Source organism: Oncorhynchus nerka, linkage group LG2, assembly GCF_034236695.1.
Source record: "Oncorhynchus nerka isolate Pitt River linkage group LG2, Oner_Uvic_2.0, whole genome shotgun sequence".
Classification (NCBI taxonomy): domain Eukaryota; kingdom Metazoa; phylum Chordata; class Actinopteri; order Salmoniformes; family Salmonidae; genus Oncorhynchus; species Oncorhynchus nerka.
The window spans coordinates 89,726,159-89,753,372 of record NC_088397.1 but is presented as its reverse complement, the minus strand read 5'-3'; the positions used below and the strand labels follow the sequence as shown (position 1 = coordinate 89,753,372).

General features: G+C 43.6%; 3 protein-coding genes across 5 annotated transcripts in view; 1 reads left to right on the top strand and 2 right to left on the bottom strand.

The window, feature by feature from the left end:
- Window positions 1-70: 70 nt before the first annotated feature.
- Window positions 71-1,605, bottom strand: LOC115144369 (pre-miRNA 5'-monophosphate methyltransferase). The gene is made up of 2 exons (XM_029685343.2): window positions 1,294-1,605; window positions 71-1,096 (listed from the first exon to the last, which is right to left on the bottom strand). Exons 1-2 carry the CDS (start codon window positions 1,498-1,500, stop codon window positions 503-505), a joined length of 801 nt encoding a protein of 266 aa, XP_029541203.1. The 5' UTR covers window positions 1,501-1,605; the 3' UTR covers window positions 71-502.
- A 6-nt stretch (window positions 1,606-1,611) lies between these two features.
- Window positions 1,612-2,522, top strand: LOC115144376 (cytochrome c oxidase assembly protein COX14 homolog). Its single transcript, XM_029685355.2, has 2 exons — window positions 1,612-1,713; window positions 1,985-2,522. The coding sequence occupies exon 2, from the start codon at window positions 1,995-1,997 to the stop codon at window positions 2,172-2,174; it is 180 nt and encodes a 59-aa protein (XP_029541215.1). The 5' UTR covers window positions 1,612-1,713; window positions 1,985-1,994; the 3' UTR covers window positions 2,175-2,522.
- The window catches only part of LOC115131870 (ceramide synthase 5), a 37,130-nt gene continuing 12,195 nt past the window's right edge, over window positions 2,280-27,214 (bottom strand). The window contains exons 2-10 of one of the 3 annotated variants that reach the window (XM_065004251.1): window positions 26,595-26,703; window positions 25,455-25,585; window positions 21,561-21,618; window positions 21,410-21,460; window positions 21,144-21,236; window positions 15,239-15,367; window positions 14,885-14,991; window positions 5,737-5,893; window positions 2,280-3,505 (exon numbers count right to left, since the gene is read on the bottom strand). In XM_065004251.1, the coding sequence (XP_064860323.1) occupies window positions 3,332-3,505; window positions 5,737-5,893; window positions 14,885-14,991; window positions 15,239-15,367; window positions 21,144-21,236; window positions 21,410-21,460; window positions 21,561-21,618; window positions 25,455-25,585; window positions 26,595-26,703 (1,009 nt within the window). In that variant the 3' untranslated portion in view covers window positions 2,280-3,331. Of the gene's footprint in view, window positions 3,506-5,736; window positions 5,894-14,884; window positions 14,992-15,238; window positions 15,368-21,143; window positions 21,237-21,409; window positions 21,461-21,560; window positions 21,619-24,512; window positions 24,529-25,051; window positions 25,082-25,454; window positions 25,586-26,594; window positions 26,704-27,214 lie in introns of those variants that run through there. The other 2 variants (XM_065004252.1, XM_065004253.1) reach the window with 2 other exon arrangements.

Genomic DNA, 27,214 nt, shown 5'->3' with positions numbered 1-27,214 from the left:
TATGAACTTTGAGAGAGAGGTCCTTGAAGAAAGGGGGGCGTGTTATTTGAAGAGATATGATGCTTTGGAGTAGTAAATTCATGGGCTTTATTCATTCTTATTTTTAAACATCCCCAAAAATAAAATATTAAATTCATTTCTCATACACACACACACAGTTCATTCATAATTGTTTGCCAGAACATATACACTATTAAGAAGAAAATCTGTTAATTGCTTAGCTGAAAGCATAGACTAGGTATGGTGGTAATACAAGTAGTAACAGAGTATTATTGCCTCCTAGTGTTCAATCAACATACTGGTCCTTCACTGCACTTAAAGAACTTGAGCTGGCTGTGAAGGAGGCTAAGGAACTTGAGCTGGCTGTGAAGGAGGCTAAGGAACTTGGAGTTCCTTCTCTGCACACATACATATTTCCTCAGGACCTTGTCACTTCATTGTCAAGGAAGACCATTTTCAAATGTTTTCAGATTACTCCATTAAGAAAATCATCATAACATATCTACTGGGATAAATGTAGGTCAACCGTCTCTCTTCTCCTAAAGAGGAGCAGTCTACGATCCCAGCTGGTACTACCGAAACACTGCATCAGTGCCATCCCACAGTGTTTCTCTAAGTGTTCCCTGGCTTGTTCTGCCACATCTCCTCTGATATTTAACTCCTTGAAGTGGTCAAAGTCAGACCGCCCTAGCTTCCTCAGCCTCCGGGCAGCCGAACGGTAGCACTTCCAGGGCTGGGCCTCCAGGAGGAGATGTTGGCTGATGGAGGCCAGCCGGGAGAGGAGCCCCAGTAGGGCAGCGTCTCCATGGTTCAGGTGGACCCACATGGTAACAGCCAGGCACAGGGAGAGGTGGAAGCGGAAGCCGCCATGTTGTCTCAGGTAGTCCTGTAGCTGGGTCTGGCTAGCAGCATCCTCAGTGATGTCTAAGGGAATGAAAGAGATGCTCTGGGGGAAAGGGTTGGTCTGTTGGGCCCGGAGGATCAGGGTTTCGTCCAGGTCGAAGCCGAGGAGTTGGAGATCAGTGTCGGGTGGTGTTGTAGAGTCTTCAGACAAGACTTTCTGTTGAAGGTGTCTGTACAATGCCACTGTCAGGTCCTGTAATATATTACACATGGATAGATGAGAGAAAATACTTTAGTGACAGACATCTAACTCAAAGTATTCAAAGACCGATGATGAAACTCGGTAATTGTTGTCTTAATGTGTGTGGGTGGTGGATCAGTTTGTAAAGGATAGCTAACATGATTAAATCTCTTTCTGTGGCTAACGTTAGCTGGCTATCTTTAGCTTACCCCTGAATTGCAACCGACATCCAGCATCAATATGGTTTCACTGCTGTCCTTGCCATACCCCAAATCCTGAATAAGTGTGGTCGGAATGAGGCTTAGACGGTTCTCTGGTGGGTTAAATGTGTAATAGTTTATAAAATTGCCGTATGGTGCTGCACCGGGATCATCTTTTTCATCCAGAACTTCACTCTCTGCTCCACATGTGGCCATCGTTGTTCCCACGTGTGCAGCATTAAAATTACGTCCGACCTAGGAAAAATCTACAGAACTTCTTTACCGCTCCTCCCACTGCTGATTACTCAAGAACCGAACGACTTTTGACCCTCACAAGACTCCGTTGTTTTCAGTTACGGAAGAAGTTAGCTAGCCAGGTGTGTTGACATTGAGAAGGGTATCAATAATCTGACGGTCATATTTTACAAGGTAAGCGGACAATGCAATTTACATAGCAGTAATTTGAAACTGAAAAAAAAATGTGTTGATAAAAGCTTGCTAACCTTGATAGCTAGCTAACCTAGCTAAATTACATCAGATACCCTGAATTTGACTAACATCCGATGTTATACTTTTTTTGTTGAAATGTTGACATTTTGTTATCTGTGAACCACATTGTTAAACACGAGTAAACAATGAGATCTATGTAGCTACCCTTAGTTGTACTACAACTTGTCGTTGCTGGATATAACTTCCTCAGAAACACCATCATGTTGACCGCCGCAAAGCGACTCGCCGACTTCGGATACCGGGGGTTTTCTGCCTCGATGATGCTGTTGACACTCTACGGGGGATACCTGTGCACCATGCGGGGATACCGCTACATGAACAAGCAAAAAGAGCTGCAGGTAGCGGCAGAAAACCAAGACGTGGAGGTCCTCAAGCCATAGAGGACTGGAACTGAATAGTTTGTCCACAAAATCATGGACATTTCTGTTCCTCCCATGGGACTGTTATGTGATAACTATTTGGGTGTGGAAGTTTTGTGTGCCCAGATGAGTAAAGGAGAATCTACTCTTCATTTACTGTCAAGTTCATAATTTGTCTGCTAAAAGGAGAAGGGGCAGAGGACTGGAGTTGACTGAAAAATGGGTTGACTCCTTCCAGCTTAAACTAAATGTCAAATCAGTCTCTTGTCATAACTTGCTCGGATCATACTGAATCATAGTTTGTGTGGTGGGATCTTCAAGGTTATGTACCAACCGTTAATATAAATAAATACATCTTACACAAATAAACATCTATTTTTGTCTCTGTACTCAACACTCACATTATTAGCCCTAATACACACCACATCTATGGATGATCTCCACTGAAGAGGATTGTGTTGGCTTCTCCACATTTAAATTCATAAATTCATATATATTTTTTTATATACCAAAGACATTTAAAAAAAATGTTAAACATTCAATAAACATTGGTCTCATATTAATAAGATGTGAACAGAACTGACCAGAAACAAAGTAACTGAACAATTACTTCTTAAAATACACAGTGGTAACTCAAGTCCACCTGACCAATAAAACGGACAGAAGAGAATCTCAGGCAAACTGCAGCATCACATTAAACAAATGGAATACAAGCCAACGTTCTATGTTCATAAGGTACCGCAAATATCTACAGACCCATTCACTTGACATCAGGGAATGCACTTTTTTCTCTTCATTTCATCAGTTCTGATTCTATGGGTCACAGTAGTGTGTCTATTCATCCATCATATGCTGTCATAGTCATCGATCATTGTTAGTTCTGAAGAAGAACATTTCATTAAGAGTTAGATGAATGAAGAAACTAAGTTAAAACGTACAGGGAACTGGATGAGGCTGGAAAAGCCCTTCAAGATGTAATCTAGGATAGGACGAACTAGTAGTGGAAAGGCCGCACAGATATGCCTAATTCTCACTATAGGGCCGACCCGAACAGTACTGGCTCTGATATTGTCCTTTCCAGCACAGTTCCGACAAATAGTGGATGTGCAGTGTAACCAGGCCAGACATATTTGACCTGGCTCGGCCCTATAGTGTGAATCAGACGGCAGGCTCCTCTATCACCTGCTGCTGGTGCGTATCTGTGGCCAGCTTTTAGTGGTGACGGCGTGGCCATTGGTGCCGTTCTCTGCCTTAGGAGAGAAAGCCATTTGAACCCCCCTGTCATTGGTTCTGTTGGTGTCAGCCTCCTCCTCCGAGCTGCTCTCCACGTCACTGCGGTCATCCTTAGACACCTGACAGACAGAGAAATACAAGGTTACAATTCAAAGTGAACGACGTGCTTGACATCCTGGAAACATGGTTGAATTAATAATGCACCTTATTTTCATAGGTAAATTACACATAAATTAATTACATGATCTCTTCATATGCAACCCATTGCAGGTCAAAATGTCACAAAGATGACAACCACATTGTTTGGGGGGGAAAAGAAAATGAAGGCATAAATAGAATACTTACTGCAGAGAGCAGAGAAATATATATATAGTCATCAGATAGACAGGGCAAGCAAGGAAAAGAGCAGTGGAGGATGAAGACTCAGCCGAGAAAGACAGATGGAAAGATAGGAGGATCTCTCTCACCCCAGAGAGAAAATAAAAGAGCCATCTCTGCAGAGAGAACAAGAGAAAGAAAAGGTATGAACAGATATAAAACTGTTTTTATTACATAGTTCTTCCATAGCCTCCAACATGCAACAGGTATTATTTACTCACTATAGCCTGAGCTGAAGTCTGACATGATGAAATTTCCACTCCTGAGTTTCTAAAGTCTGGGCCTGTATTCACAACAGTCTCAAAGCCTGGGCCTGTATTCACAACAGTCTCAAAGCCTGGGCCTGTATTCACAACAGTCTCAAAGCCTGGGCCTGTATTCACAACAGTCTCAAAGCCTGGGCCTGTATTCACAACAGTCTCAAAGCCTGGGCCTGTATTCACAACAGTCTCAAAGCCTGGGCCTGTATTCACAACAGTCTCAAAGCCTAGGCCTGTATTCACAACAGTCTCAAAGCCTGGGCCTGTATTCACAACAGTCTCCCAGTAACATTGCTGATATAGCATGAGCTGTGTCTTTTAGATCATAATGAATACGATTATATGAACAGGAAGGACCTGATCCTAGATCAGCACTTCTAATCTGAGACGCTGTCCTCATACAGGCCCTGACCTCATACAGGCTCTGAACTCCCACTCACCTGTCTATATGTAAGTCGCTCTGGATAAGAGCGTCTGCTAAATGACTTAAATGTAAATGTAAATGTAACCTGTACCAGTCCTACATCTCACTCACCTGTCTATATCTAACCTGTACCAGTCCTACATCCCACTCACCTGTCCTACATCTAACCTGTACCAGTCCTACATCCCACTCACCTGTCCTACATCTAACCTGTACCAGTCCTACATCCCACTCACCTGTCTATATCTAACCTGTCTATATCTAACCTGTACCAGTCCTACATCCCACTCACCTGTCTATATCTAACCTGTCTATATCTAACCTGTACCAGTCCTACATCCCACTCACCTGTCTATATCTTACCTGTACCAGTCCTACATCTCACTCACCTGTCTATATCTAACCTGTCTATATCTAACCTGTACCAGTCCTACATCCCACTCACCTGTCTATATCTAACCTGTCTATATCTAACCTGTACCAGTCCTACATCCCACTCACCTGTCTATATCTTACCTGTACCAGTCCTACATCTCACTCACCTGTCTATATCTAACCTGTACCAGTCCTACATCACACTCACCTGTCTATATCTAACCTGTACCAGTCCTACATCTAACCTGTACCAATCCTACATCCCACTCACCTGTCTATATCTAACCTGTACCAGTCCTACATCCCACTCACCTGTCTATATCTAACCTGTACCAGTCCTACATCCCACTCACCTGTCTATATCTAACCTGTACCAGTCCTACATCCCACTCACCTGTCTATATCTAACCTGTACCAGTCCTACATCTAACCTGTACCAGTCCTACATCCCACTCACCTGTCTACATCTAACCTCTACCAGTCCTACATCCTACTCACCTGTCTACATCTAACCTGTACCAGTCCTACATCCCACTCACCTGTCTATATCTAACCTGTACCAGTCCTACATCTAACCTGTACCAGTCCTACATCCCACTCACCTGTCTACATCTAACCTGTACCAGTCCTACATCCCACTCACCTGTCCTACATCTAACCTGTACCAGTCCTACATCCCACTCACCTGTCCTACATCTAACCTGTACCAGTCCTACATCCCACTCACCTGTCCTACATCTAACCTGTACCAGTCCTACATCCCACTCACCTGTCCTACATCTAACCTGTACCAGTCCTACATCCCACTCACCTGTCCTACATCCCACTCACCTGTCTATATCTAACCTGTACCAGTCCTACATCCTACTCACCTGTCTATATCTAACCTGTACCAGTCCTACATCCCACTCACCTTTCCTCGAACTAAGGCTTTGTAGGCGATCCCAGCTATGAGGTAGGACCAGATGACATGCAGCACCTGTAGCACCAGCAGTAGGGAGTTGAAGAGCCACCAGGAAGGGTATGGACCAATGATCTCCCAGCTCTCAAACAACGTTGTGTTCAGGATCCTGGAACATAGGAAGTATCACACCATGAATTAAGATGTGCACAGAATGATGTACACACACACACACACACACACACACACACACACACACACACACAGCCATACTTAATCCATCCCCTACGAATGACACGCACTGGCATACTGGCCAGCTCACTTCCTGACAGATTGGAGTCGGAGTCGACCTGTGGTAAATTCAATTGATTGGACATGATTTGGAAAGGCACACAACTGTATATATTAGGTCCCACAGATGACAGTGCATGTCAGAGCAAAAACCAAGCCATGAGGTTGAAGGAATTGTCTGTAGAGCTCAGAGACAAGATTGTGTCGAGGCACAGATCTGTGGAAGGGTACCAAAAAATGTCTGCAGCATTGAAGGTCCCTAAGAAAACAGTGGTCTCTATCATTGTTAAATGGAAGAAGTTTGGAACCACCAAGACTCTTCTTAGAGCTGGCCGCCCGGCCAAACTGAGCATTTAGGGGAGAAGGGCCTTGGTCAGGAAGGTGACCAAGAATACGATGGTCACTTTGACAGAGCTTCAGAGTTCCTCTGTAGAGATGGGATAACCTTCCAGAAGGACAACCATCTCTGCAGCACTCCACCAATCAGACCTTTATGGTAGAGTGGCCAGACAGAAGCCACTCCTCAGTAAAAGGCACATGACAGCCCGCTTGGAGTTTGCCAAAAGGCACCTAGACTCTCAGACCATGACAAATAAGATTCTCTGGTCTGATTGAACTATTTGGCCTGAATGCCAAGCGTCACATCTGGAGGAAACCTGGCACCATCCCTACGGTGAAGCATGGTGGTGGCAGCATCATGCTGTGGGGATGTTTTGCAGCAGCAGGGACTGGGAGTCTAGTCAGGATCGATGGAAAGATGAACAGAGCAAAGTACAGAGAGATCCTTGATGAAAACCTGCTCCAGAGCACTCAGGACCTCAGACTGGGGCAAAGGTTCACCCACCAACAGGGCAACAACCCTAAGCACACAGCCAAGACAAGTCTCTGAATGTCCTTGAGTGGCCCAAACAGAGCCCGGACTTCAATCCGATCGAACATCTCTGGAGAGATTTGAAAATATCTGTGCAGTGACTCCCCCCATTAAACCTGACAGAGCTTGAGAGGATCTGCAGAGAATAATGGGAGGAACTCCCCAAACAAGCATTTCACTACACTTGCAATAACATCTGCTAACCATGTGTATGTGATCATTAAAATTTGATTTGAAATACATGTGTGCCAAGCTTGTAGCATCATACCCAAGAAGACTTGAGGCTGTAATCACTGCCAAAGGTGCTTCAACAAAGTACTGAGTACTGAATCCATTCTAAAATAAGGGTGTAACGTAACTAAAAGTCAAGAGGTCTGAATACTCTTCCCGAATGCACTATAGTTCTGCTGAATGTTATTTAACCTTCAGTTAACCAGGAAGTTTCCCAAGGGAGACCTGGCAGACAGACAGAGGCTAACCATAGAAGGCTGTGCTGCACTAACCATAGAGGGTAGATGGATAACCATAGAGGGTAGATGGATAACCATAACCATAGAGGGTAGATGGATAACCATAGAGGGTAGATGGATAACCATAGAGGAGGGGTGTCAAAGTCAAATGGACGGAGGGCCAAATAAAAAAATCAGCTACAAGACGAGGGCCGGACTGTTCGAATGTTCATTGAAAAATTTTTAAATGACGCATATAGTCTAGTGAACCTAATTGAACCTACTGAAAACCTAACAAATATATTACAATATGATCAGATAAATAAAGCAATATTTTCTTATGGCTCTGTCAGTAATCTTTAATTTTCAACAGACACAAAAGACAAATTTCCTTTATATAAATATCCCCATAACATGAACATTAAATGAAAGAAACCGGTATTCAAGGCACCATCAGTAGACTATATTTTCTATTTTAGCAAAAGTGGGCTAAATTTACTTCAAAGAAAAACAATAATAGCAATTTTCTATCATCCACTCAACTGAAATATTTTTAAAATATAATTGATTGAAATACAAAAATAAAGTGCAAAAATCTATTAATCAAAAACAACACTTTGTTTAAGGAGAAGTAACATGCAGTGAAACAAATATTAAATTTTAACTTTTAAACTTGAACTGAGTAAAAACTCTAAATATGTGATTGCACAGTAATGTTCACTTGTTTGAGGTTGAGGGTGATACTTGGTGGTGTCCCATCTTTTCCACAAGTTCATCAATGTTCGGGGTAAGGCTCTGAGCTGAAGAAATCCTCAGAATTGAGTGGAGGTGTTCAGCAAATCGACTTCTGTGTGATGTTTTGTTCAGGTTCATCAAAGAAAACAGTTGTTCACACAGGTATGTTGCCAAACATAGACAACGTTTGAGCAGCCTGGATGCCAAGAGCTGGGGCATTGTGCCGGGAGGAAACGGGCGAACTCCGCAGCACCCACTGCCGCATATTTTGCCCTCAGTGCATCATTGCATTGGAGGTCAATCAACTCCATTTGGAGGTTTGGTGGTGAGCTTTCACGTCAACAGCAAATGGGTTCAGCAGTTCCAACCTGCTTTTTGTGCTTCAAAGTCAGCAAATCCTTCGAAAGTCAGCGGCAAGCATACCTATTTTATCAGCCAACTGTGTGCTCGGGAACGCACTGGTAGAGAGCTTCTCTTTCATGGTCTGGCAGCTGGGAAAGTGGCTCAAATTTTCTTTCCGCATCTGCGTCTCCCACAGAGTCAGTTTGGTTTTAAATGCCTTCACTGTACTGTACATATCAGAGATGACACGATCCCGACCCTGCAGCTGCAAGTTTATTGCATTCAGATGACTCGTAATGTCACACAGAAAAGCCATTTCACACAGAAACATTTCTCTCGGAGTTGTGTTGTGTCTTTCCCTTTGCTGTCCAAGAACAGACAAATCTCCTCACGAAGCTGAAACATCTTTGAAGCACCTTTCCTGGCTTAGCCATCGAACCTCTGTGTGATAAGGCAAATCACCATGCTCCGATTTCTAACTCCGTCAGAAATGCCTTGAACTGGCGGTGATTCAAACCTTTGGCTCTGATAAAGTTAATGAACGCGTGATGATGCTCATTACATGCTCCATTTTCAAGGCTTTACCGCACAACGCTTCCTGGTGTATGATACAATGATAAGCTGTCAGCTCACCTGTCGCGTTTTCCTCTTGCATCTTTTCCCGTATCTTCGCCACCAGTCCGCTCCTGTGTCCACACATCGCAGGTGCTCCGTCGGTTGTCAAACCCCGAGTTTTTCCCAAGGCAGCTCCATCTCATTTACACATCTTGACACCTCTTCATACAAATCATGCCCCGTAGTTGTGCCATGCATAGGACGTAAAGCCAAAAACTCCTCTGTCACGCTTAGGTTGGAGTCCATCTCTGGATGAAAATTGACAACTGGGCAATGTCAGAAATGTCGGTGCTCTCATCCACAGCCAAGGAATATGCAATAAAATCTTTTCCCTTTTCACAAGCTGCTCTTTTAGATTGATGGACAACTGGTCTACTCTCTCGGCAATGGTGTTTCTGCTCAGACTCACATTTAAAAAGAGTTGCCTTTTTCTGGGCAAACTTGCACAAACTTTAATCATGCAGTTTTTGATGAAATCCCCTCCGTAAATGGCCGGGCTGATTTAGCGATCTCTTCTGCCAAAATAAAACTGGCCTTGACAGCAGCCTGGCCTTGTGATTTGGCTTTTTGAACAGAGCCAAGAAGATTTGAGGCCTGTTTAATTCCTCTGCCTTTTGTAGCCTTTGTTCCATGTCCATATTCTTGTTTTTGTACGTGTTCCATTCTAATGTCGTCTCAGATTATACTCTTTCAGTACCGCCACACTTTCTCCACACAGAAGACACACAGGTTTTCCAGCTACCTCGTGAACATATACTCCGACTCCCACCTTGTTTGAAATGTTCTCAGTATCCACCTTCCGTTTGCCATTTTTGATGGGTATCTGAAAGTTAATTTTACTGTGATGACCTGGCTGCTGTGCCAATAAATATTGAAATGAAGCAGCCTACTGCTGCTGCACCTTGCATTGTGGGAAATGTAGTATTGGTGCGTGTAAAAGATAGCGGGCTGCCGGCTTGCTGCGGGCCGGTTCTAATAATAAATCAAGATCATCCCAGGGCCGTAAAAACCTTGGATAACCGGATGAGGGCCTTGACTCTGACATATGTGCCATAGAGGGTAGATGGATAACCATAACCATAGAGGGTAGATGGGTAACCATAGAGGGTAGATGGATAACCATAGAGGGTAGATGGATAACCATAACCATAGAGGGTAGATGGATAACCATAGAGGGTAGATGGATAACCATAGAGGGTAGATGGATAACCATAGAGGGTAGATGGATAACCATAGAGGGTAGATGGATAACCATAACCATAGAGGGTAGATGGATTAACATAGAGGGTAGATGGATAACCATAGAGGGTAGATGGATAACCATAGAGGGTAGATGGATAACCATAGAGGGTAGATGGGTAACCATAGAGGGTAGATGGATAACCATAGAGGGTAGATGGATAACCATAGAGGGTAGGTGGATAACCATAGAGGGTAGATGGGTAACCATAGAGGGTAGATGTTAACTGGGATGTATTCAGGTAGGCGCCTCCCTGTTTCAGCCCATTTACTTCTGTTTGGTTCCAAGTGGATACACCCCAGTGTTGCACGTATACTAGAGGGTAGATGACAACCATAGAGGTTCACTAACTGAGGAGGGAAGATGACAACCATAGAGGTTCACTAACTGAGGAGGGAAGATGTCAACCATAGAGGTTCACTAACCGAGGAGGGTAGATGTCAACCATAGAGGTTCACTAACCGTAGAGGGTAGATGTCAACCATAGAGGTTCACTAACTGAGGAGGGTAGATGTCAACCATAGAGGTTCACTAACTGAGGAGGGTAGATGTCAACCATAGAGGTTCACTAACCGTAGAGGGTAGATGACAACCATAGAGTTTCACTAACCGTAGAGGGTAGATGTCAACCATAGAGGTTCACTAACTGAGGAGGGTAGATGTCAACCATAGAGGTTCACTAACAGTAGAGGGTAGATGTCAACCATAGAGGTTCACTAACTGAGGAGGGTAGATGTCAACCATAGAGGTTCACTAACAGTAGAGGGTAGATGTCAACCATAGAGGTTCACTAACTGAGGAGGGTAGATGTCAACCATAGAGGTTCACTAACAGTAGAGGGTAGATGTCAACCATAGAGGTTCACTAACTGAGGAGGGTAGATGTCAACCATAGAGGTTCACTAACTGAGGAGGGTAGATGTCAACCATAGAGGTTCACTAACTGAGGAGGGTAGATGTCAACCATAGAGGTTCACTAACTGAGGAGGGTAGATGTCAACCATAGAGGTTCACTAACAGTAGAGGGTAGATGTCAACCATAGAGGTTCACTAACTGAGGAGGGTAGATGTCAACCATAGAGGTTCACTAACTGAGGAGGGTAGATGTCAACCATAGAGGTTCACTAACAGTAGAGGGTAGATGTCAACCATAGAGGTTCACTAACAGTAGAGGGTAGATGTCAACCATAGAGGTTCACTAACCGTAGAGGGTAGATGTCAACCATAGAGGTTCACTAACAGTAGAGGGTAGATGACAACCATAGAGGTTCACTAACCATAGAGGGTAGATAGATAACCATAACCATAGAGGGTAGATGGATAACCATAACCATAGAGGGTAGATGGATAACCATAGAGGGTAGATGGATACCCATAACCATAGAGGGTAGATGGATAACCATAGAGGGTAGATGGATACCCATAACCATAGAGGGTAGATGGATAACCATAGAGGGTAGATGGATACCCATAACCATAGAGGGTAGATGGATAACCATAGAGGGTAGATGGATACCCATAACCATAGAGGGTAGATGGATAACCATAGAGGGTAGATGGATAACCATAACCATAGAGGGTAGATGTGTAACCATAGAGGGTAGATGGATAACCATAGAGGGTAGATGGATAACCATAGAGGGTAGATGGATACCCATAACCATAGAGGGTAGATGGATAACCATAGAGGGTAGATGGATAACCATAACCGTAGAGGGTAGATGGGTAACCATAGAGGGTAGGTGGATAACCATAACCATATAGGGTAGATGGATAACCATATAGGGTAGATGGATAACCATAGAGGGTAGATGGGTAACCATAGAGGGTAGATGGATAACCATAGAGGGTAGATGGGTAACCATAGAGGGTAGGTGGATAACCATAACCATATAGGGTAGATGGATAACCATAGAGGGTAGATGGATAACCATAGAGGGTAGATGGATAACCATAACCATAGCGGGTAGATGTGTAACCATAGAGGGTAGATGGATAACCATAGAGGGTGGATGGATAACCATAGAGGGTAGATGGGTAACCATAGAGGGTAGATGGGTAACCATAGAGGGTAGATGGATAACCATAGAGGGTAGGTGGATAACCATAGAGGGTAGATGGATAACAATAGAGGGTAGATGGATAATGTATAGAGGGTAGATGGCCCATTTAACTTCTGTTTGGTTCCAAGATGGATAACCATAGAGGGTAGATGGATAACCATAGAGGGTAGATGGGTAACCATAGAGGGTAGATGGATAACCATAGAGGGTAGATGGATAACCATAGAGGGTAGGTGGATAACCATAGAGGGTAGATGGGTAACCATAGAGGGTAGATGTTAACTGGGGTCATTCAGGTAGGGCCTCCCTGACAGCCCATTTACTTCTGTTTGGTTCCAAGTGGATACACCCCAGTGTTGCACGTATACTAGAGGGTAGATGACAACCATAGAGGGTCACTAACAGTAGAGGGTAGATGACAACCATAGAGGGTCACTAACAGTAGAGGGTAGATGACAACCATAGAGTTTCACTAACTGAGGAGGGTAGATGACAACCATAGAGGGTCACTAACAATAGAGGGTAGATGGACATAACCATAGAGGGGTTCACTAACCGTAGAGGGTAGATGTGTAACCATAGAGGGTAGATGGTCACTAACAGTAGAGGGTAGATGACAACCATAGAGGTTCACTAACCGTAGAGGGTAGATGACAACCATAGAGTTTCACTAACTGAGGAGGGTAGATGACAACCATAGAGGGTCACTAACCATAGAGGGTAGATGGATAACCATAACCATAGAGGGTAGATGGATAACCATAACCATAGAGGGTAGATGTGTAACCATAGAGGGTAGATGGATAACCATAACCATAGAGGGTAGATGGATAACCATAGAGGGTAGATGGATACCCATAACCATAGAGGGTAGATGGATAACCGTAGAGGGTAGATGGGTAACCATAGAGGGTAGGTGGATAACCATAACCATATAGGGTAGATGGATAACCATAGAGGGTAGATGGATAACCATAGAGGGTAGATGGATAACCATAACCATATAGGGTAGATGGATAACCATATAGGGTAGATGGATAACCATAGAGGGTAGATGGGTAACCATAGAGGGTAGATGGATAACCATAGAGGGTAGATTGATAACCATAGAGGGTAGATGGATAACCATAGAGGGTAGATGGATAACCATAGAGGGTAGATGGATAACCATAGAGGTAGATAGAGGGTAGATGTTAACTGGGATAACCATAACCATAGCGGGTAGATGTGTAACCATAGAGGGTAGATGGATAACCATAGAGGGTGGATGGATAACCATAGAGGGTAGATGGGTAACCATAGAGGGTAGATGGATAACCATAGAGGGTAGGTGGATAACCATAGAGGGTAGATGGATAACCATAGAGGGTAGATGGGTAACCATAGAGGGTAGATAGATAACCATAGAGGGTAGATGGATAAGCATAGAGGGTAGATGGATAACCATAGAGGGTAGGTGGATAACCATAGAGGGTAGATGGGTAACCATAGAGGGTAGATGTTAACTGGGATGTATTCAGGTAGGCGCCTCCCTGTTTCAGCCCATTTACTTCCGTTTGGTTCCAAGTGGATACACCCCAGTGTTGCACGTATACTAGAGGGTAGATGACAACCATAGAGGTTCACTAACCGTAGAGGGTAGATGACAACCATAGAGGGTCACTAACAGTAGAGGGTAGATGACAACCATAGAGGGTCACTAACAGTAGAGGGTAGATGACAACCATAGAGGTCACTAACCGTAGAGGGTAGATGACAACCATAGAGTTTCACTAACAGTAGAGGGTAGATGTCAACAATAGAGGTTCACTAACCGTAGAGGGTAGATGACAACCATAGAGGTTCACTAACCGTAGAGGGTAGATGACAACCATAGAGGTTCACTAACCATAGAGGGTAGATGACAACCATAGAGGTTCACTAACTGAGGAGGGTAGATGACAACCATAGAGGTTCACTAACTGAGGAGGGTAGATGACAACCATAGAGGTTCACTAACTGAGGAGGGTAGATGACAACCATAGAGGTTCACTAACCGTAGAGGGTAGATGACAACCATAGAGGTTCACTAACCATAGAGGGTAGATGACAACCATAGAGGTTCACTAACCGTAGAGGGTAGATGACAACCATAGAGTTTCACTAACCGTAGAGGGTAGATGACAACCATAGAGGGTCACTAACAGTAGAGGGTAGATGACAACCATAGAGTTTCACTAACTGAGGAGGGTAGATGACAACCATAGAGGTTCACTAACCGTAGAGGGTAAGATGACAACCATAGAGGTTCACTAACAGTAGAGGGTAGATGACAACCATAGAGTTTCACTAACTGAGGAGGGTAGATGACAACCATAGAGGTTCACTAACCGTAGAGGGTAGATGACAACCATAGAGGTTCACTAACAGTAGAGGGTAGATGACAACCATAGAGGTTCACTAACTGAGGAGGGTAGATGACAACCATAGAGTTTCACTAACTGAGGAGGGTAGATGACAACCATAGAGTTTCACTAACCGTAGAGGGTAGATGACAACCATAGAGGTTCACTAACCGTAGAGGGTAGATGACGAGCCGTGTGATGAAGAAGACTACTGCAAACAGAACAAACAGGAAGTCACACAAGCGCTGGTACTTGGCGTAGTTGGCCAGCTTGGCTGCCTGAAAAAGAGGAGTAGAAAAAGCTTGATATAATTGAATGCACCTACTAGTTTCTGTGTCTGACTGAATGTTCCATGTCACACCAGAAGTTCCTTCTTCATGAGAAATAAGACTGATGTACATTCCAGTATCTACACTAGCATATCACTGAAAATGCATGGCCAACTCATTCTAAGTAGTATGCTAGTTTGTAAATGTGGACACTGGAACTGAGCCTGTGTGTGTGTGTGTGTCCATACCCACTGACCTCCAGTATGAAGTCTGATGCATCGTGGACACACATCACCAGGCTCCCGACACGTAGCATGTTGTTAGCGTAGGAGAAACTGATCAGGCTCACTGTTGCTAGGTGATGGATGAACATGATGGGGAAGTCCTGCAATTCAACAAGGAACCAGGAGGAGGTTACCAAAGTAACTGGGTCATAACGAACCAGGAGGAGGTTACCACATCAACTGGGTCCTAACGAACCAGGAGGAGGTTACCACAGCAACTGGGTCATAACGAACCAAGAGGAGGTTACCACATCAACTGGGTCCTAACGAACCAGGAGGAGGTTACCAAAGTAACTGGGTCATAACGAACCAGGAGGAGGTTGTCACAGCAACTGGGTCATAACGAACCAGGTGGAGGTTGTCACAGCAACTGGGTCATAACGAACCAGGAGGTTGTCACAGCAACTGGGTCATAACGAACCAGGAGGTTGTCACAGCAACTGGGTCATAACGAACCAGGAGGTTGTCACAGCAACTGGGTCATAACGAACCAGGAGGAGGTTGTCACAGCAACTGGGTCATAAAGAACCAGGAGGTTGTCACAGCAACTGGGTCATAACGAACCAGGAGGTTGTCACAGCAACAGGGTCATAACGAACCAGGAGGAGGATGTCACAGCAACTGGGTCATAACGAACCAGGAGGAGGTTGTCACAGCAACTGGGTCATAACAAACCAGGAGGTTGTCACAGCAACTGGGTCAAAACAGAAATGTTACAGGGAAATTCTGGAATACAGTTAGATATTGGATGCAGATGCACATTTATATGTTGCGTTAAAACGGCATAAATAATTTATAGGAGCTCCCTATAATAACTGGTAAATAATCTGACTTCCTAGTTTACCTCTTATGAACCTTGATTTCTGGTTCTCACAATCTATCAGAAAATCAATAACGGAAGGAAAATGATACTTGGAAGTGTGGCAACTCGAGACTACTCTCCTTTCAATGTGTGCAAGTGTTTGTGCCTTTGTATGGAAAACTAGGAGTTGTGTACTTTCACATGACCTCCTCTTCTACAGTAACAGTAAGACATGATCTACTCTTCTACAGTAAGACATGACCTACTCTTCTACAGTAAGACATGATCTACTCTTCTACAGTAAGACATGATCTACTCTTCTACAGTAAGAAATGACCTACTCTTCTACAGTAAGACACGACCTACTAAGACATGATCTATTCTTCTACAGTAAGACATGATCTACTCTTCTACAGTAAGACATGACCTACTATTCTACAGTAAGACATGATCTAGTCTTCTACAGTAACAGTAAGACATGATCTACTCTTCTACAGTAACAGTAAGACATGATCTACTCTTCTACAGTAACAGTAAGACATGATCTACTCTTCTACAGTAACAGTAAGACATGATCTACTATTTACAGTAACAGTAAGACATGATCTACTCTTCTACAGTAACAGTAAGACATGATCTACTATTTACAGTAACAGTAAGACATGATCTAGTCTTCTACAGTAACAGTAAGACATGATCTACTCTTCTACAGTAACAGTAAGACATGATCTAGTCTTCTACAGTAAGACATGATCTACTCTTCTACAGTAACAGTAAGACATGATCTACTCTTCTACAGTAACAGTAAGACATGATCTACTATTTACAGTAACAGTAAGACATGATCTACTCTTCTACAGTAAGACATGATCTACTCTTCTACAGTAACAGTAAGACATGATCTACTCTTCTACAGTAACAGTAAGACATGATCTACTATTTACAGTAGCAGTAAGACATGATCTACTCTTCTACAGTAACAGTAAGACATGATCTACTCTTCTACAGTAACAGTAAGACATTTGATCTACTTACTGCTTTCACCTGACATCCAGTGGAAAGACATGATCTAGGTCTTTTAAGGGGGGAGGGGGAGAAGGATTCTATCTATCCAGGATACAGTAAGACATGATCTACTCTTCTACAGTAGCAGTAAGACATGATCTACTATTTACAGTAGCAGTAAGACACAGAAACAGACAGGGAGCACTGTAAGCCAAGGTCAGAGATGAACACTTTGAAGCAACGACACTAAAATAAACAGACAGTCTATGACTGTGTCACACTGAGGACATGTCCAGTGACAGCTACAATGACCAGACAAACTGACAGCTACAATGACTAAAACACTCCCTCCACGTCCTGATGATGATGAAGAAGCATTTACAGTATCCTACCCGTCTACATATTTGACTTATCTGGCACTTCCTGGTTAAACTGCTCCCTTCCTGAGCACATCAAATACAAATAATGACTTGCAATAATTCAATAAGTCTGAGAAACAGAAAGAGACTGGTTCTAGAACTCCTTTCTGATTCTTCTGTACTTCAGCATACCAAAAACAGGGCCTACATTCACTTCCACTACTATTCACAAGACAGCAAAGTGCTTTGAAAAAAATCTTAGTCTTACAGTATCTTTGTAAAGTATTCATAGCCCTTACAGCCTTATTCTAAAATGGATTAAAAAAATAATAATCCTCGGCAATCTACACACAATACCCCATAATGACAAAGCGTAAACAGTTTTTTATTTATTAAAATGTTACATTTATTTACATAAGTATTCAGACCCTTTGCTAAGAGACTCGAAATTGAGCTCAGGTGCATCCTGTTTCCATTGATCATCCTTGAGATGTCTCTACAACTTGATTGGAGTCCACCTGTGGTAAATTCTATTGATTGGATATGATTTGGAAAGGCACACACCTGTCTATATAACGCCCCACATTGACAGTGCATGTCAGAGCAAAAACCAAGCCATGAGGTTGAAGGAATTGTCCATAGCGCTCCGAGACAGGATTGTGTCGAGGCACAGATCTGGTGAAGGGTACCAAAAAATGTCAGCAGCATTGAAGGTCCCCAAGAACCCAGTTGCCTCCATCATTCTTAAATGGAAGAAGTTTGGAACCACCAAGACTCTTTTTAGAGCTGGCCGCCCGGCCAAACTGAGCAATTAGGGGAGAAGGGCCTTTGTCAGAGAGGTGACCAAGAACCAGATGATCTCTCTGATAGAGCTCTTCAGTTCCTCTGTGGAGATGGGAGAACCTTCCAGAAGGACAACTCTACCATAAAGCAATCAGGCCTTATGGTAGAGTGGCCAGACGGAAGCCACTTTTCAGTAAAAGGCACATGGTTGTCGGCTTGGAGTTTGCCAAAAGGCACCTAAAGACTCTCAGACATTGAGAAACAAAATTCTCTGGTGTCAGGAAAATCTGGCACCATCCCTACGGTGAAGCATGGTAGTGGCAGCATCATGCTGTGGGGATGTTTTCCACCATCCCTACGGTGAAGCATGGTAGTGGCAGCATCATGCTGTGGGGATGTTTTCCAGCAGCAGGGACTGGGAGAATTGTCAGGATCGAGGTAAAGATGAAAGGAGCAAAGTACAGAGAGATTCTTGATGAAAACCTGCTCCAGAGAGCTCAGCACCTCAGACTGGGACGAAGGTTCATTTTTTTTATTTCACCTTTATTTAACCAGGTAGGCAAGTTGAGAACAAGTTCTCATTTACAATTGCGACCTGGCCAAGATAAAGCAAAGCAGTTCGACACAAACAACGACACAGAGTTACACATGGATAAAACAAACATACAGTCAATAATATAGTATAAACAAGTCTATATACGATGTGAGCAAATGAGGTGAGATAAGGGAGGTAAAGGCAAAAAAAAGGCCATGGTGGCAAAATAAATACAATATAGCAAGTAAAACACTGGAATGGTAGATTAGCAGTGGAAGAATGTGCAAAGTAGAAATAAAAATAATGGGGTGCAAAGGAGCAAAATAAATAAATAAATTAAATACAGTAGGGAAAGAGGTAGTTGTTTGGGCTAAATTATATGTGGGCTATGTACAGGTGCAGTAATCTGTGAGCTGCTCTGACAGCTGGTGCTTAAAGCTAGTGAGGGAGATAAGTGTTTCCAGTTTCAGAGATTTTTGTAGTTCGTTCCAGTCATTGGCAGCAGAGAACTGGAAGGAGAGGCGGCCAAAGAAATAATTGGTTTTGGGGGTGACCAGAGAGATATACCTGCTGGAGCGCGTGCTACAGGTGTGTGATGCTATGGTGACCAGCGAGCTGAGATAAGGGGGGACTTTACCTAGCAGGGTCTTGTAGATGACATGGAGCCAGTGGGTTTGGCGACGAGTATGAAGCGAGGGCCAGCCAACGAGAGCGTACAGGTCGCAATGGTGGGTAGTATATGGGGCTTCGGTGACAAAACGGATTGCACTGTGATAGACTGCATCCAATTTGTTGAGTAGGGTATTGGAGGCTATTTTGTAAATGACATCGCCGAAGTCGAGGATTGGTAGGATGGTCAGTTTTACAAGGGTATGTTTGGCAGCATGAGTGAAGGATGCTTTGTTGCGAAATAGGAAGCCAATTCTAGATTTAACTTTGGATTGGAGATGTTTGATGTGGGTCTGGAAGGAGAGTTTACAGTCTAACCAGACATCTAGGTATTTGTAGTTGTCCACGTATTCTAAGTCAGAGCCGTCCAGAGTAGTGATGTTGGACAGGCGGGTAGGTGCAGGCAGCGATCGGTTGAAGAGCATGCATTTAGTTTTACTTGTATTTAAGAGCAATTGGAGGCCACGGAAGGAGAGTTGTATGGCATTGAAGCTTGCCTGGAGGGTTGTTAACACAGTGTCCAAAGAAGGGCCAGAAGTATACAGAATGTTCATACAGAAGGTTCACCTTCCAACAGGACAAAGAGCCTAAGCACACAGCCAAGACAATGCAGGAGTGGCTTCGGGACAAGTCTCTGAATGTCCTTGAGTGGCACAGCCAGAGCCCGGACATGAACCAGATCGAACATCTCCGGAGACCTGAAAATAGCTGTGCAGCAAAGTTCCCCATCCAACCTGACAGAGCTTGAGAGGATCTGCAGAGAAGAATGGGAGAAATTCCCCAAAAATAGGTGTGCCAAGCTTGTAGCGTCATACCCAAGAAGACTCAAGGCTGTAATCACTGCCAAAGGGGCTTCAACAAAGTACTGAGTAAAGGGTCTGAATACTTATGTAAATGTAATATTTCAGTTTTTAATTTTTAATAAATTAGCAAACATTTCTAATAACCTGTTTTTGCTTTGTCATTATGGGGTATTGTGATGTCATTATGGGGTGTTGTGATGTCATTATGGGGTATTCTGTGTAGATTGAAGAGGGGGAAAAATATTTAATCTATTTTAGAATAAGGCTGTAACATAACAGTTTGAAAAAGTCAAGAGATCTGAATACTTCCCAATGCACTGTAATCTTAATCTCAGTCTTACAAACTCCAACATAGCTTTAGCCTTATCCAACCCCAGACAGATTTTCTTGACCACATGGAATCCATGATGGAATTTTATCCTAATATCACATAACTATAAATCCTGTCCCCTGTGCTGGAACTAGGCATTTAGAGGTTGAAACGAACAGCATTTCTGAGCAGAACCCATGCAACCTTTCATAATGGGGTGGCAGGGTAGCCTAGTGGTTAGAGCGTTAAGACTAGTAACCGGAAGGTTGCAAGTTCAAACCCCCGAGCTGACAAGGTCGTTCTGCCCCTGAACAGGCACTTAACCCACTGTTCCTAGGCTGTCATTGAAAATAAGAATTTGTTCTTATCTGACTTGCCTGGTTAAATAAAGGTCAAAATCAAAAACCTTTCATAATGAGTCATACTGAACTGCTCTAATCCAGTGGAATCAAGGACGTCCCTACACCTGACCTGTATTTCACAACAGAAAGAAATATCTCGGCATACCTAGTAGTTTGTTTTTACATCTAGAGGCCAGTCTTTCTCCCCTTTCAAGTAGCGCTGTGTGTGTACGTTCCCATCAAACAGACAGCATCTGTTGCCCGTCTCACCTTGCGTTTGATGTCAGTAAACTGAGAGAACATGAGGGACCAGTAGAAGCCCAGCTCAGTCACATAGTAGTGGTACAGGCCTGGGGTCAGGACCTGTTAGATATCAACAGGGACCAAGACAGACAGGGTTTTTGTTAATACGGATAAAGACATTATTGAACGTGTATACCATACTGTTGTCTTCTTGTACCCTCCTGGGTTTACTAGGAAGTACTCTATCATTCCAAAATACTTCCAAACCAAATAAAGAGGCTGTACAACATCACCTGGTAGGGGTAGTTGTACCAGCAGTGGTGTGTATCCCACATCCATGGGCACTGTACAACACAGACAAACACAGTCAGTCTCAATTCAGTACACCACCAATTACATCAATAGGAAAAATGTCAATATACACACAATCACCACAAATCTCACCTGCCATAGAAAACGAATGCCATAGGTAAATATGCACAGATAAAATGTAGACCTCCACCTGTGAATACATGACAGGCCTGGGATCAGACAGAACAATAGACTGTAAACTCCACCTGTAATACATGACAGGGCTGGGGTCAGACAGAACAATAGACTGTAAACTCCACCTGTAATACATGACAGGGCTGGGGTCAGACAGAACAATGGACTGTAAACTCCACCTGTAATACATGACAGGGCTGGGGTCAGACAGAACAATAGACTGTAAACTCCACCTGTAATACATGACAGGGCTGGGGTCAGACAGAACAATGGACTGTAAACTCCACCTGTAATACATGACAGGGCTGGGATCAGACAGAACAATAGACTGTAAACTCCACCTGTAATACATGACAGGGCTGGGGTCAGACAGAACAATGGACTGTAAACTCCACCTGTAATACATGACAGGGCTGGGATCAGACAGAACAATAGACTGTAAACTCCACCTGTAATACATGACAGGGCTGGGGTCAGACAGAACAATAGACTGTAAACTCCACCTGTAATACATGACAGGGCTGGGGTCAGACAGAACAATAGACTGTAAACTCCACCTGTAATACATGACAGGGCTGGGGTCAGACAGAACAATGGACTGTAAACTCCACCTGTAATACATGACAGGGCTGGGGTCAGACAGAACAATGGACTGTAAACTCCACCTGTAATACATGACAGGGCTGGGGTCAGACAGAACAATAGACTGTAAACTCCACCTGTAATACATGACAGGGCTGGGGTCAGACAGAACAATAGACTGTAAACTCCACCTGTAATACATGACAGGGCTGGGGTCAGACAGAACAATAGACTGTAAACTCCACCTGTAATACATGACAGGGCTGGGGTCAGACAGAACAATAGACTGTAAACTCCACCTGTAATACATGACAGGGCTGGGGTCAGACAGAACAATAGACTGTAAACTCCACCTGTAATACATGACAGGGCTGGGGTCAGACAGAACAATAGACTGTAAACTCCACCTGTAATACATGACAGGGCTGGGGTCAGACAGAACAATAGACTGTAAACTCCACCTGTAATACATGACAGGGCTGGGGTCAGACAGAACAATAGACTGTAAACTCCACCTGTAATACATGACAGGGCTGGGATCAGACAGAACAATAGACTGTAAACTCCACCTGTAATACATGACAGGGCTGGGGTCAGACAGAACAATAGACTGTAAACTCCACCTGTTGCACGCACTTCATAATGACAGATGAATCTGGGGTCAGTAGTAATGACAGTACAGAACAAATTAGACTGTAAACTCCACCTAACAACATAATGCACAATGAGGTCAGGGCTGGTCAATAAGAGCCATAGATCAAGACTAGAGACAGAACAATAGACTGGTTTGAAACTCCACCTGTAATACATGACAGGGCTGGGGTCACGTGTCCTGGGTTTGATAGAACAATAGTTTGTAAAAGAATGCATCTCTCATGTCTCTGGTTTGATAACACATGTCCTGGGTTTTCATAATTATAACACATCCTGATGAATCATGTATTGTAGTCAGTGATAGAACAAAGCCAGTAGTAATGACAGTAGTCAGATTCATTTACAAATTAGACCGCCACACACACACACACCACATAACAACATGTGCACAATCCCACAGAGGTCAAGGGCAAACTCATTCGTCAATAAGAGCCATAGATCAAGACTAGATGTTATAGCCTATGATATGACCCTACATGTTCTGTACCTGGTTTGATAACCTACATGTTCTGTACTGGGTTTGATAACCTACATGTCCTGGGTTTGATAACCTACATGTTCTGTACTGGGTTTGATAACCTACGTGTCCTGGGTTTGATAACCTATATGTCCTGTACTGGGTTTGATAACCTACATGTCCTGGGTTTGATAACCTATATGTCCTGTACTGGGTTTGATAACCTACATGTCCTGTACTGGGTTTGATAACCTACATGTCCTGTACTGGGTTTGATAACATACATGTCCTGGGTTTGATAACCTACATGTCCTGGGTTTAATAACCTACTGGGTTTAATAACCTACATGTCCTGGGTTTGATAACCTACATGTCCTGGGTTTAATAACCTACATGTCCTGGGTTTAATAACCTACATGTCCTGGGTTTAATAACCTACATGTCCTGGGTTTAATAACCTGCATGTACTGGGTTTAATAACCTACATGTCCTGGGTTTGATAACCTACATGTCCTGGGTTTAATAACCTACATGTCCTGGGTTTGATAACCTACATGTCCTGGGTTTAATAACCTACATGTTCTGTACTGGGTTTGATAACCTACATGTCCTGGGTTTAATAACCTACATGTTCTGTACTGGGTTTGATAACCTACATGTCCTGGGTTTAATAACCTACATGTTCTGTACTGGGTTTGATAACCTACATGTCCTGTACCTGGTTTTATAACCTACATGTCCTGTACCTGGTTTTATAACCTACATGTCCTGTACTGGGTTTGATAACCTACATGTCCTGGGTTTGATAACCTACATGTCCTGGGTTTAATAACCTACATGTCCTGGGTTTAATAACCTACATGTCCTGTACTGGGTTTAATAACCTACATGTCCTGGGTTTAATAACCTACATGTTCTGTACCTGGGTTTATAACCTACATGTCCTGTACCTGGTTTTATAACCTACATGTCCTGTACCTGGTTTTATAACCTACATGTCCTGTACCTGGTTTGATAACCTACATGTCCTGTACCTGGTTTTATAACCTACATGTCCTGTACCTTGTTTGATAACCTACATGTACTGGGTTTGATAACCTACATGTCCTGTACTGGGTTTGTTAACCTACATGTACTGGGTTTAATAACCTACATGTTCTGTACTGGATTTGATAACCTACATGAACTTGGTGAGTACGCTGGGTTTGATAACCTACATGCTCTCACAGAACTTGGTGAATATGCTGGGTTTGATAACCTACGTGCTCTCACAGAACTTGGTGAGTACGCTGGGTTTGATAACCTACATGCTCTCACAGAACTTGGTGAATATGCTGGGTTTGATAACCTACGTGCTCTCACAAAACTTGGTGAGTATGCTGGGTTTGATAACCTACGCGCGCTCACAGAACTTGGTGAGTACGCTGGGTTTGATAACCTACGTGCTCTCACAGAACTTGGTGAGTATGCTGGGTTTGATAACCTACGTGCTCTCACAGAACTTGGTGAGTAAGCTGGGTTTGATAACCTTCGTGCTCTCACAGAACTTGGTGAGTACGCTGGGTTTGATAACCTACGTGCTCTCACAGAACTTGGTGAGTACGCTGGGTTTGATAACCTACGTGCTCTCACAGAACTTGGTGAGTACGCTGGGTTTGATAACCTACATGCTCTCACAGAACTTGGTGAGTAAGCTGGGTTTGATAACCTACGTGCTCTCACAGAACTTGCGAGTATGCTGGGTTTGATAACCTACATGCTCTCACAGAACTTGGTGAGTACGCTGGGTTTGATAACCTACATGCTCTCACAGAACTTGGTGAGTATGCTGGGTTTGATAACCTACGTGCTCTCACGGAACTTGGTGAGTAAGCTGGGTTTGATAACCTTCGTGCTCTCACAGAACTTGCGAGTACGCTGGGTTTGATAACCTACTCGCTCTCACAGAACTTGGTGAGTATGCTGGGTTTGATAACCTACGTGCTCTCACAGAACTTGGTGAGTAAGCTGGGTTTGATAACCTTCGTGCTCTCACAGAACTTGCGAGTACGCTGGGTTTGATAACCTACATGCTCTCACAGAACTTGGTGAGTACGCTGGGTTTGATAACCAAAATGCTCTCACAGAACTTGGTGAGTATGCTGGGTTGGATAACCTACATGCTCTCACAGAACTTGGTGAGTACGCTGGGTTTGTCCTGGTTGCGTCTGTGTCTGAACCATTGCTGAACCTTCCTCACATCCCAGTCCAGCTGCTTAGATAACCCATCCAGGTGTCGCCAGTCTGGGAACTGTGGGAGTGAGAGAGAGACAAGGGGGGAGAGAGAGATAAGGGGGAGGGAGAGAGAGACAAGGGGGAGTGAGTGAGAGACAAGGGGGAGTGAGAGAGAGACAAGGGGAGTGAAAGAGAGACAAGGGGGAGGGAGAGAGAGACAAGGGGGAGGGAGAGAGAGACAAGGGGGAGGGAGAGAGAGACAAGGGGAGGGAGAGAGAGACAAGGGGAGTGAGAGAGAGACAAGGGGGAGGGAGAGAGAGACAAGGGGGAGGGAGAGAGAGACAATGGGGCATAGAGAGGGAGAAAGAGGGAGAGAGAGATAGGAGAAAGTATGACTAACAAAGGAAACTCAACACAGAAATTTGCTTTAAAACAAAGGCATTCCTGGCCCACCAACACATCACAAGACATTACATCAGATGACAGGCCTAAGAGTATGATTTATGAGGGAGAATAGGAGGAAGGAGGAAGAGACGGATTCAGAGAGTGAGGCGGTTGAGATTTGGACAGGTGGGAGGGTGGGGGCATTAGGAGACTGACAGCACTTATTGTTCTTCAAGAGGAAATGATTTTCACAATTCACAACTTAGAGACAAGAGATTGACATGTCATCTAGGATCTAAAAATGTGTCTAATTTTCACCAAAGTCCTATGTTTTCCATTAAATAATTCCCACCTTGGGATTTAGGGAAAGTTACTGGAATTTTGTAACTTAGACACGAGAGAGAGATGAAAGTAAGAGGAGCAGGAAGGAGGAAGAAACAAATGAAGAACTAAGGCATGTGAGACCAGTATAGTTTAGTATTGTGTAAGACCGCTGCATGGATGCATGACAAGAGACAATAGGAGACAAAGGACAGCTGACAGACAAACAGTTCAATATTTTCTAGTGTGGGTGGGTGTGCGGTGTGTGAGGGTAGCGTACCTTTGTGATGTGTGTGTGGAAGCGAGCTCACATGTGAAATAGATGTAAACACTGTAAAAACCTCATCTAATACCTTATTTGTGTGTGTGTGTGTGTATACCTTTGTGATAGATGTAAACACCTTCTCCAGGACAGGGTTGGGTGTGGCTCGCCAGTGGACTGAGGTCGCGTGGATATGCAAGAGGAAGGCACATGGTCTGGCTATGAACCTGAAGGAAAACCAGCAGTGAAAGCCGATCTCTTTCTTATTGCTATTAGCTGTATACAGGGCATTAAGAAAATATTCAGACCCCTTTGACTTTCCCCACATTTTGTTACGTTATAGCCTTATTCTAAAATTGATTTATTTTTATACTCCTCAATCTACACACAATAACCCATATTGACAAAGCATTTTTTTTTTAAATGTTAGCAAATGTATAAAAAATACAAAACAGAAATACCTTATTTACCTACTGTAAGTATTCAGACCATTTGCTCAGTTGCATCCTGTTTCCATTAATCATCCTTCAGATGCTTCTACAACTTGACTAAAGTCCACCTGTGGTATATTCAAATGATTGGACATGATTTGAAAAGGCAAACACCTGTCTATATAAGGTCCCACAGTTGACAGTGCATGTCAGAGAAAAAACCAAGCCATGAGGCCGAAGCTCCAAGACAGGATTGTGTCGAGGCACAGATCTGAGGATGGGTACCAAAAAATGACAGCAGCATTGA